At 43.1% G+C, this 12,480-nt stretch overlaps 1 protein-coding gene across 1 annotated transcript in view; it reads left to right on the top strand.

Moving 5' to 3' along the window:
- efna3b (ephrin-A3b) overlaps window positions 1–10,483 on the top strand; it is a 59,213-nt gene extending 48,730 nt beyond the window's left edge. Inside the window, exons 4-6 of the mRNA XM_076737360.1 lie at window positions 574–639; window positions 1,613–1,690; window positions 8,308–10,483. Of these exons, the coding sequence (XP_076593475.1) occupies window positions 574–639; window positions 1,613–1,690; window positions 8,308–8,426 (263 nt within the window). The 3' untranslated portion in view covers window positions 8,427–10,483. The remainder of the gene's footprint in view (window positions 1–573; window positions 640–1,612; window positions 1,691–8,307) is intronic.
- Window positions 10,484–12,480: the final 1,997 nt, after the last annotated feature.

Genomic DNA, 12,480 nt, shown 5'->3' with positions numbered 1-12,480 from the left:
ATGTTGGAGTCTGGTGAGGCACAAAGCAGGAGACACAAGTGATGTGTCAACCAGACATTTTCAAACCACTGCTCCCACAGGTCTGTGCTTTGAACCATCCGCCACGTCGCTCATTTGACTGCATTAAAGTGTATTAGTTCAAAACTGACTAGTGTGAGCAAATACAGCTGCAAATCACAACCAGTGGATTTGTGCAAAAGGATTGTACTTTTTTACTTTTACAGTAAACTTGTGTCAAAGTGCTATGTTATGTGTAAAATTGCACATTTAAAGTGGAACAGTCCCTTCTGGCCAATTTCCAATCTGTTGAACAAGGTCAGTATCAGCGCTAATGCCGCTCCAGTGGTTTGGATTGGTGCATTACTTCTGATGTGTTGCTCTGGATTATTACCGCGGTGAAAAATACCGTCTTCTTAGCACATGAACAGACAAAACTTTTAGCACATTTGGAGCAGCAAAACCCAACTTCGGCCACTTTTTGCAAAGAAAGACCACATCACTGAAAGCAATGAGCACGTGTGAATACATGAAAACAGGATGCTGATCTGTTGTGCGTTTTTTCTGTTTTTACAGCCACACCCACCCATCACCACGGCCGCAGCTGTCTGAGACTACGAGTGTATGTCTGCTGCTCCACGGGTGAGTCTCTCACTGTGTGTGTGTGTGTGTGTGTGTGTGACCTGTAATGCAATGCTCGGACCTGTTTGCAGACCGTACCTACACCCATCTGTCCACTCTACCCATCTGGCAGGCATCGGGCTCCCCACAAACCCACACACACACACGCACGCACACACTGGCTGCATACAGATGCGTACACAATCTAAATACAGTCTGAAACAGGCAGAGCTATTAATACTCCTGCTGAGTTTCCCCTGCAGCATTTTCACTCACAGCACAGAACCCCCCCACCCACCACCCCACCCCGCTCCTCTTTTTCTTTCCTTCTCTTTTTCTGTCTCTCTTCTTCTTTCCCGTCCTGCTCTCCCTCTACAGCAGCAGAAAGGAGCAGCTCCAGCTTTGAAGGCCCTCACCCCCGCCTCCATCCTCTCCTCTCTCTTTCCTCCTCTGTCACCCCTCCTCCCTCGCTCCCTGTCAGAATCCATTTATTGCTGTGTGCGGTCAGTGGGTGGCTATGTATATGTAGTGTTAACCTCTCTCACTCGCTCTCCTGCCTTCCTTCAATCTCTCGACCCTCAGTCACACACACACACAAACACACACACATACACACAGACTTTGATCCCTGGCCTGTCCGGTCCTTTTAACTTCCACCGCCCTGTAGTATTAACCTCTCCTCCCATTCACTCCTTCGCTCTCCGTCCCTTTTCACACACTGCCTCTCTTCAGCTGGATCTCCCTCCCTTCACCTTCCCTCTTCTCTCCCTCTTGCTCTTTCTTTCTCTCAGGGCTGCTGGTGATGTTTTGGCTTGTTGTCTGGGGATTTTTTTTTTTAACCCCTACACCCTCGCCATGCAGCTCTCTCGCATGTTCCTCTCAGGATGTCAAAGTTGGATGTAATTAAGATCTTTTGGCTTGGAGCAATGGTTTAACACCTCTCCACCTTCACTCTCTCCCTCCCTCTTTTTCTGTCTCACTCATTGTCTTTCAGCCTCTGACGTGGATGATGAGCCAGAGCCTACAGAACCAGACTACACGCTTAGACCAGGCCTAAAACTTGACGATATCGGTGAGTCATGCATACGCTCACTTAACCTTATACACACATGACGTTAAGTAAGTGTGGAACACACCTGTCAGGCCCGTCTGGATTCATAAAGACAGACGTTGACTCATGTTTCTGTCCAGATCACATCAGTGTCAAATCACAGAAATCATATTATTCACACTTTTCAAGCTGCCATATTGACGTTAAAGGATAATTATTCATTTTTTTTTTCCTATTTTCAACGAATCCCATAAAATGACTAAAACCAATGTGTTACTCCATCTCTCATTACTTCCTGATTTCCACAGCCTGTCTGTGGCACACAGCCACAAATTTGTTTTTGCTGAAGATGCAAATCTTTCAAGATGGGCCACAAATATTTCGTTTTTTTTTTAAAAAAAGGCTCAGCAATTTCCTCAAACAGCTGGGTGCCATAGTTCCTCCCAAACAACAGGAATAAAAGGTGAATTTGTTGTGGATTATTTTCAGCAGCACATTAATCCATACTCTAGTTTTTAACAGTTGTAATAGTCGTTGGAGTGAATTCTATGCCTGATATTTCCTGCTTTTACAGGCTTCATTATAATGATAGTTTAATGAATTAATTCAAAATGTTAATTTCTGGAAAAATATAGAAAACATATTTGTATCTTTAAAAGTATAATAACTAACACTTCCTCATTAAAATGTCTAAAAACAACTCAGCCTGTGTTGTAGTATAGATGTTGTTGCAATGGTGGTTGTTTAGCCGAATAGACAACAACTCCTACCTTTGTTATTGTTTTTAGTTACAGAAATGACATATTTTTTACTTTTACTTTTTTGGTGTCTTTTACGTGAGTATTGTGTTTTGACATTGGCCCCTGCATTCAGCCCTGACCAGCTCCACCAGTCAGATAGTCAGGACAGCCTGTATCTAGCTTGACAGGAAAGCAAAAAGTTCCCAAAGCACTTGGTGCTGCTCTGTGGTCACATATTGACATGCTGAACTAAATGAACAAATCAACATTTTTTATCGACTCAGAGCTTCTCTCATTTGGATCATGACAGCTGGACAATAAGGGGACACAGACTGGAGAGATTGGAGTGAGTCACTCCTACTGGGAAATTTTAAAATGAGGCTTGATAAAAGAGAAAAACGGGAAAGTCTTTTCATGGGATTTGTTGACAATAAAAATAGCATGTCTCTAGCCTTATAATTAGACACTGACAGCTGACTGATCATTGATATTCGAGGACAGAGTGGCCAGTTCATTGTGAAATGAACTGGTGAAATGTGCCATTTTCAAAAGAGACCTTCAGCACAGTTAACTTTACAGCACCAGCTGGCTTGGCAAGCTGCTGATCCTGCTAAACAACCACATGCATATTCATTTCACACTTCCGTTTTCACTCGGATAAGCAGAGAACACAGAGTTTCATGGTTGGTTACCAAAAAAATAAATAAATAAAAATCATTCAGAAAAGCAAAGACTTGATCAGATTTTCTGCAGATAACTGCTACATCTTAGGAAATGCTCCCAGCTGGCCCTTATGTTCGTCTCATCAACATTACACAACTGGTGAAATCATGGGAGTCGCATGAATTATGCTCAAACTGTTAGCACTGGAACTGTATGAAATTTGGGAGCGATTTAAGGGAGAACCTGTGCAATAAATTTATAGGGGATTATTAGGTTACATTAGGATAACCTGTCTTGATAAGATAAAATAAGATAAGATAAAATAACACTTTATTAATCCCCCATAGCGTAGTGGAAATTAGGGTAGGTACATATACATTCTGTACGGGGGGGGGGGGGGGGGTATTAAAAACTAATGGGTTCATGTGGTTCATCATGTGGTTGCTTCTCAGTGTTATGGCAACAACAGCGCAGCAGCACAATAACATGTACAGCTAGCTTGGCCTCCCATTACACAACCAGACTCGTGGGTATCAATCATCCTGTGTGTCTAGCCGTTCACGCTCTTCTCCAAGGTAACCTGTAAAATAAGGTGCCGCGCTGCTGTTAATCAGTGTGTGTGCGCGCACGCTCGCATGCGTGCGCTTGCGCAATAAATCAGCCTGTTCTCATAACTGTCATAAGAAAACTCATCACTGGCTGTGGCGAATGGCCGCAGGTCATACGAGTTTGTTGAGATGCCTCTCCCTCACTTCTTTTTCCTCCCTCCATCATTCTTTCATCTTGTTTCTCTCTCACTCCATCTCCTTTCTCCGCGCCCTCCTCATCCCACCGCCCTTTAATTCCCATCCTCCATTTTTCCTCCCAGAGCACAAGTAGGAATGCAGTGGAGGGGAAAGCTGCCAAAATTCAGTTTATTCACCTTTTGATGTGTGAAATTGAGTTTTTCCCTCTTTTAACATTTCCCCCCCCCCAAAAAACGATATTAATCTTGAGGTTATAGTATGCATTAATGCAATCACAGTGATGTAAGCCATATTAAAATAAAGAAATAAGTTAATTCCAAAATGATATTGTGTATTTGTTCATGTTCTTTTTGCCTCATGGGAAACACAGATTGTAGTCAGTTCACCTATACTTTTGTTTGCCACTACATCAGTGAGCAATACATATACATTCTCATCATATATTCACTTCCTTCCTTTCCTGCAAATATTAATAAACACAGGAAACACCAAAGATGCTCATTCCAATAACAGAAAACATCATACAGTACGCGTGTGAGACACATCAGAATATACAGAAAAGCAACGGTTATCTGCTCACAAGAGCAGTTTCATTGGATGTACTTGAGCAGATAAAGAATGTGGACTGCATGAAAATACTTTTAATATGTAGTGAAAGGCTGACACAATAGCAGAGCACAAATTACTCCAGCTCCTATGGGTCACTTTCACCTGTAGTGCTGTGTTGCCAATTAAATTAATAGGATAACCCAAGTGGTGCAAGAGGAAGTGAGGATATCAGCAGGGAGCTGTGAAAAGAACTGAAAACAAAGAGGCTGTACAGTTTCCTATTCCCCTCCCTCGTTCTCACTCCTCCTGACTGCCGATTAGACTCATCACATCATAGTTTTAATTACCGTTATTCAAAGTTCACATCAGCACATTCACACAAACACAAGGCGACACACAAACTGCTCCGTTCAAATCTGCCTGATTGCCGTGTCTGAAAATGTTTAACTAAGCTGAATGTTGCAGGCTCATAACGTGAACCACCCATCTCTCTCCCCTTCACTGCTCACAGTTTATTTCCTGGGCGCTGCCCCTTTCAATCAGTGTCTACAGCTCAACAGTGGTTCCCTCCTGAATACGGCCTCTAGTATTAGATTTCATTTAGATCTCATTTACAACACAGATGGAATGGTGCTAGCAGCTCCCCATGCAGCCATGTGATTACTGACGGCTTTCAGTGGGAGGATACTCATTTACCCACCCTGTTGGCTCAAGTTACTGCATCTGACGATCAGGTCCGGCCATTAGTGGGAAAAATCAGAAGCTTGTTCTTTAATGGGGTTTATTGTAGCAATTACCAGTCCTTTAAGCGATTTGTGTTGTGGGTTACTTTGCCAGCAGCATCAGGTTGAGTCTCAGAGGGCAGCACAAACTTAATATCACCTCTGTTTTATTGACATTTGTAGAAACAGACGCGTTATTTGTTTTAATACAAAATAGTTTTCGTTCAGAATATCCCGTATGAAGGTCCAGCAATCATATATGATGTAAAATGTGTAATTTATAAACTAGTTTGTTTCATCTGATATTTTATCTTGCAGTACTTGACCTCTGATACAGATTTCATACATCATACAAATATATGCTTTGTACCACGCTAATGTTTAAAACAAAGTTTCAAGCTTCCTGTTTTACTTCAAAACCATCAGGAAGTGGCATCAAGAACCAGTTAATTAATACCAGCAGTGCCAGCTGATGAGTCAATTAGGCATCGACTCTAAGGTACGGGTGTCACAGCTGTAGAGGACATAGCCGACGTGACATCACCCATCGGTATGTGCACGGCCATTTTGAAGCCTTGAGTTTGCCATTTAGGCCGCCGTTTTTTTTTTTTGGAGCCAGAAGTGCAAATGAACAGCGGACTGTATCTTTTAGTGCAATCCTGAATTAAAAAAAAGTTGGGATGTATGTAAAAGGTAAATCAGTCATTAGCACATGAACTGTGGTTTTATGTGTGTTCTCGAGCTCATGTAGCAGCCTCAAATCTAAAAACATTTGTGTTTGTCTTCTGTGGCTCCGCGGTAGTTTTTAAGTTTTGAGTTGATAGACAGTCAAATGAAAGATGCTGTCAGATCAGTTTTCTTTCTTATTCTAACCTATGTCTCAGAAGTCCCCCAACTATTTGGAGGTGCAACCCCAAGTGACTGGAATTACCCTTTAATGAGGACGTTCTGATGTGAGAACACCACAAATTATTACTTTTAGGAAGATTACTACACAGTTGAATCAACACCTCTCTGACAGTAGCAATTAAAGATAATTATTTTCATTAAGTAGTTGTGACGGGACTCTTGAATTGCATCACGATGTACAATGGTTTTTATTGTTCACATCACTCGTCATATGTGAAATACGCTGTCCGCGGTGTTAAACTGCCATATTCAGTATAATGTTGCATAAAATGTGTAGAAATATAAAATTCTAAAATATTTCATGTTTATGAAAAGTATGACGCACACACTGTGTCACATGCTCTGTAATTATTCTCCTATTTTAGCTCAGACAGAAACCTCAAATGTAAAGACACACATGTTCACACACACACACACACACACACACATTCACACACAGACAGATACTCTCAACACAGTCAAAGCCTAAGATATCTCCTTGTTCTTGTCAACATGACATTCAATTTCATAGACGCCTCTTGGTGTCTGAGCTTCCTAATTATCAGCCGGATCTTGCCTGCTTTTCTGCTCCAAAATGTGGCGCGCACCCACATGCACACACGTACACACACGGACACAGTGATACACACGGCTTCCTCGTGTGAGCTGATGTTTGGCTCTGGAACGTGTCAGAAGGTCATGATGAACGTCACATGCCCCCCTGCACAAACATCGCGCCAAACATGCGCGTCAATGATTATGTGTTTGTGGCTGTCGGTGAGAGACTGTGGGCAAGTGTGTATGTGTGTAATGAGGCGATTAGGAGAGCCACACTTCAGAACCAGTTTCGCGAAATGCTCCTCAGTCTTCTGTTTGTGTCTTCAAAACCGCATTTCTCTGTCAGTCAGTGCCAAAGTAACAGTGTCCTGACCCCTCCGCTGCATGCTCGCTTACAAAGCGGTCAAAGCGTTTAACCTGAGCGCCGCTGCTGCATAGACCTCATTAGATTGGCCAGCAGACCATACCAAAAGAGGCCATCTCTAAAACCAGGTGTCAGCCATGTCATTACTCTGCTGTGTGACCCACAGAGCAGCTGGAAATATTCTGGAGTTAGATATGGCGCCGAGTGGAACATCCGCGCTTCACTTGGACGGCATCTGACCGTGAACACAATAATTCATAATAAGCATCATCTGTCCCGTGTATAGACAGAAAACTGTGCTCCTGTCTGCCTCCAGTGTCATTAATCAACTGACTACAGAGGGTGTGTCTGGCCGCACGTGTGTCTCATAAGTGCAGGCATGCAGCAAACTGTCTGGTGGCTTTTGCGCGTTGACTAGACATCAATGCTCGCTGTGTTGCCCTCAACAAAACAAAAGACCGCCAACTATTTTTAGGACATTGCCAGGTGTATATACAGGGAGACTGGAGGGAGGGGGGTTACAGTATATACAAGGCATGTGTGTGTGTGTGTGTGTGTGTGTGTAAAAGTATGCAAGTGTGTGACTGGGAATGTGTCACTTTATTAGAACAATAAGAGCTCTCTGATAACAGCTGCAGCAGTCAGCCGTGGCACTGTGTTGCGTTGTCTTTGCAGCAGACTCACCATGTCTTAATGGGAGTCTGGCTCTGTGCTGTAAGCTGCCTTTTTCTCAGTCTGCCTCATTAAAAAATGTGGTCATGTTTTAGTAAAAGCCGTGCTGTGTAAGCAGATTAGAGCACAATTAGAACAACAGATAAACTTATCTTTAACGACGCCAATGAGGTTGTTTTCAGTTCAGTTGGTTTGTTTGTTGGTTTGTCAGCAGGATTATGGAAACACGACTGACCTGAATTTCATGAAACTTGGTGAACGGGTGTGGCAAGAGCCAAGGAATGTGAAATCACATGGTGGATAGACAAATTATTTTTCACTTTCCACAAAATTGCAAGATTGCGAGAGCTTTGGCCTTTGCGGGATAAAAGCCATACATCTTAAAGCTGAGTAGCGACAAAACATGGCCGGTTGTAGAAATACGATGACTCCATATCACGATCCACATTCGTAGCCTGCACATGTGGCTGCTCAAACTGCATACAGAAAGCAGCCGTTGGACAGTGGTTTCGTGGGAGAACCGGTATAACTGTCACACTGCCACAACTGTACCAAGGCTGGAAACATAAATACACACGTCACAAAACTAATTATACTCTTACTCACACCTAAATATGAAATTCTAATAAGTTTGGAAAGAGTAGAGAAAAAAAACACTCATTGCGTTGAATTGATGTAAAGACGTCACTTTCCCTCATTTGTTCCCCTTTCTTTCTCTCTGCTTCTGTGTTTCCAGATGAATTTAACCCGTTTGTTCCCAAGCTGGAGAAGAGCGTCAGCGGAAGCAGCCCATCCAGGGATCGCCTTCTCCTCACCATGACGATGCTCCTTCTGGCCGCTCTCTTCATCTCCTAGCAACGGCCATCCCATCAGCGTCACCATGCCAACTAGCCTTGGGAGGGTGTACAGTATCAGTGGGTGGGAGAGGGGGGGGAGGGGGCGGATGGGGGGGAGTCGGGAGGAGAGGAGAAGAGAATTAAGATACCACAAATAGAGCAAAAGGCAAGAGGAGCAAGAAATGAGAGTTTTCAAGCATCACGGTATGAATGTGTGTGCGCGTGTGTGTGTGTGTGTGTGTGTGTGTGTGTGTGTGTACAGCTGTGTGTTTGAAGGTGTGTGGTTTTGGTGGAGTTGAAAGACCTTCAGGCACTCGGTGACACAGACTGAACCTTATGTTGCATTAAAGTCAGCCTGTGCATACAGATGCAGGTGTGCTCGACTGTGTGTGAGTGTGTATGTGTGTGTCTATATGTGTGTGTGTGTGTGTGTGTGTGTGTGTCTGAACAGGCCACAGGTTGAGCTTGTTGAATCATGCACACCACACAAAGCATTCATACAACAGGAGAGGCGGGGCTGAAATCCTAATAAAAAGAAGAAAAAGCATCAAATCCACCCACCCAACTGAAAACCATTTGAGGACTTTCCCCTGGATCTGATTGGCTGAAACACTTCCTTAGGGCTAGTTGCCATAGTTTCTTGCAACAAGACTTAAACTGAACTCAAATGAACTGAATCAAATAGATTTCAGCAGAACTGAACTGAAATTGCCTTTTTTGTTGTCGTTGTTGATCTTGATGCTGGGAACTTGTCCCAGTCCACGGAGGGAAACAAGGAGCCAGCTGACAAACTGCGCAGGTCCCGTGTAGGAGACTAGTCAAAGTAGCTGATAGTTCATAAACACACCCTGGGACTCCAGACGCCAGCGTTTTAGTTTCCATCTCCACTCTGCTGTGTCATCCTATGTTCACCATCAGTTTCCAGCACGTCTCTAATGAAGCGAGCCGGGACGGGGTCAGGGGGAAATACAGAGCATTTAAAATGATGAATCACTGGGGGAAGAAAAGGTGGGAGGAATTTACTGTAGATGTGCCATTGACATGGATACCGCAAGGGTTTGTTGATGTTATAGAACCCAGATTCCAAAGAAGTTGGGACACTGTAAAACGGAAATAACAAGCTGTGTTTACTGACAGTTCAAGTGTTCCTGAGCCCATGCAGTAATTTCCTTTATACAGTCATGTGTTCACAAAGTGGTGAGCCTCTCTCCATCCTCGCTTGTGAACGACTGAGCCTTTCCAGGATGCCCCCTTTATACACAATCATGATACTATCACCTGTTAGCAGTGACCCTGTGTACCTGTTCATTTACTGGGTTTTTTTTTTTTTTCCACAACTTGTTTGAAACGTGTTGCTGCATCAAACTCAGAATAAGCCCACACTTACAAAAATCAATGAAGCCGATGAGGTAAACCATTAAACACACTGTCTTTGTTTTCAATTGAGTATATGTGAAAAAGGATTTGCAAATTCTGTTTTATTTATGTTTGACACTGTTCCAACTTTTTCGGGACCGGGGTTGTAAGTTGCTGTGTTACTTTTCTGTCCTGTCTTTGAAGTACTCGGTTAGTCCTCTGTCATCTCCGAGGTTAACGAAGCACACGATGGCTACGGAGCAGCCATGGATACACTCAGCAATACTGCCCTCCTCTCAACCGACTGCACCCGCTCAGAGGAGACCAGGGAGGAGGGATGAAGGAGGGAGGACAGTCACTCACACACACACACACACAAGCATCTATGAGCAGATCCAAGCCCGGGACAACAGGAAGCTCTCCACTGATCGGTGCTGGTGTAGCAGCCTCGCTCCGCCAGCCTCTTCTCTGTCAACCCATTTGTCAGATGCCACATGTGAACAGTTTTCTGTTACTGTATGAGTGTTTGTGTGCACATGAGTGACAAAACATACGCTTGAGTGTGCCACACGTGCGTGTTTGAGAGCGAGAGAGACTATTTTCAATGGTACTAACAGTCTGAAAATACATCCACATACTGTACATCTTATGAGTCCGAAAATGCAAAATAAAAAAAAAAAAAATCAAAACACAACTAAAGCAACAAGTAATACATACAAACCAAGTGCTTTGGTGGGGAGGTACGGCAAATCAAAGCTCAAACATCTGGACCAGTCGGTTGCTGCAGAATAGCGTTTCCATAGCAACTAGCACCTTATTCACCATGGTTACCCCACCCTGCCAACGATGGACTCTAGTAGGGCATGGCTTACCATAGTAGCTGATAACAATGATGAAGGTGATGCTGATTATAATGATAATGAAGACGATGATGGACTGCGAGCTGGCTGCTGGCCGACCGGGTCACGCAGCTGCTCACCCACCGGCATGTGAGACGTTCAAGTACTCGTGTAAATGTCGTAATGGACAAAGAATGGAATTCCAATGTCTTGAAATTTGCCAAGGTGGAATGTGATGTAAGCATTTTTACAAACTTGAAGCTCAGTTTCCTTGTTGTTGTTTTTTTTTTTATGTTTATATTGTTATTTTGTTGAGTTCGCTGTGGTGAATTTTTTGGTTATCTTGAGGGGGGAGACAGGGGTGTAAAAGTGGGAAAACTGGGTGGATTGAGCCGTATGTAAACTTGGGCTGCACTCTCTGAGTCTCTTAGCCAACTGATTATTCAACTTTAAGGTCAAGCTCTCTTGTGGAATATGATTTCTAGAAAGATCAGCTTTGAAAAATCGTGTACATCTGTGGTTCCCGACCCTTTTTACTTGTGACCCCTTTTAAGAGACACTTGCTCACACATTGGGATGAGTTATCGTTGTATGATTGGACTGTGGAAACAGTTGTTGAATGTCTTCTGTGGCGTTGGAGGGAGCTTTTGTAAATCTGAGAAAATAACCCTCGTGATGTCACTAGGGTTAGTTTGAATTGGACTTAAGCCTTTGAAATCTTTCACAGAAAACTGTGATGGATAATTGTTATAAAATATGAAAAAACATGAAAATTAAGGCATGGACTAACAGAAGATCTCATTGGGGGTGTGTTGAATGCAGCACTTTTGGAGAAAGTCATACGTCACCCTCTAAACAATTTTTCAGCCAAAGGATGTTTATACTTCCTGATCAGGTAAAATGATCCAGTAAGTCTCAAAAAAGACTGAAAGAACGACAAGAAAGTCTGAAATAAAGCCGATATTGTGTGGTGGAATTTATTTCTTCTGCATAATCATCTTAAGATCTGTTACATTTGCGTTGTAATCCCTTGGGGGGTCCAGTCAGCCAGGTTTGGGACCACTGATATATTGGATTTTATTCTGAAGAAGTTGTGTGCTTGTACTTTGGTAGTCATTTTTTTTTTCAAAGGTGTGTGTCAGTTGTCACCCAGACAAGATATGGAAACCAACACGGCTCATGTAGTTTTGGTGCATCATTGAGTGCATGACGATACAGTGTGTGAACCAGCCCAGGTGTATATATGGCTCTTGGTGTGGAGCAGGAGGGATGAGGGTAAATCACTCTTCAGGAAGTTGCACTTAAGAACTTAGACACGAGAGCAAGAAAGTGTGTATGTGTGGATGAGTGTGTGCCCATCTGAATATGTGTGTGTGTGCTATGTGTGTGTGTGTGGGTGTGTGCGCGCGCGCGTGTGTGTGTGTGTGTCAGGGAGAATAAGTATCACAGCTCATTTCTGTTAATCACTTCATGTCTGTGTGCAGGAGCTTCAGCATGAGATGCTGTCTGTCTTTGTGTGTGCACTGGTGTCAGTGTGTATTTGTGCGTGTGTGTGTATGAGTGACTGAGTGAATGAATGATTGGGTGAGTGAATGAGCCCCTTTGTTTCCGCTCTTTCCATGTGTGTATGAGTGAAAGAGTGTGATGGAGTGTTGTCTGGCAAAACAAAAAAAAGCATTTAATAGTGTTGGAAACAACAATTACAATCATGTTTACCTTCGACTGGAATGACTTTAAATGAACTTGAAAATAAACTGTAAACTGAACAAACCATAACAGAGGTTATAACAATGATCATGATAACAAAATAATAAGCTTACAAATCTTACTTTTAACAAGATGTGTGTTCGGCTCTTTATTTGCCTCCCTTTTCTAATC

Source organism: Chaetodon auriga, chromosome 8, assembly GCF_051107435.1.
Source record: "Chaetodon auriga isolate fChaAug3 chromosome 8, fChaAug3.hap1, whole genome shotgun sequence".
Taxonomy (NCBI): Eukaryota; Metazoa; Chordata; class Actinopteri; order Chaetodontiformes; family Chaetodontidae; genus Chaetodon; species Chaetodon auriga.
Note: the sequence above shows the minus strand (reverse complement) of the source record. Positions and strands in the feature narration are given on the sequence as shown.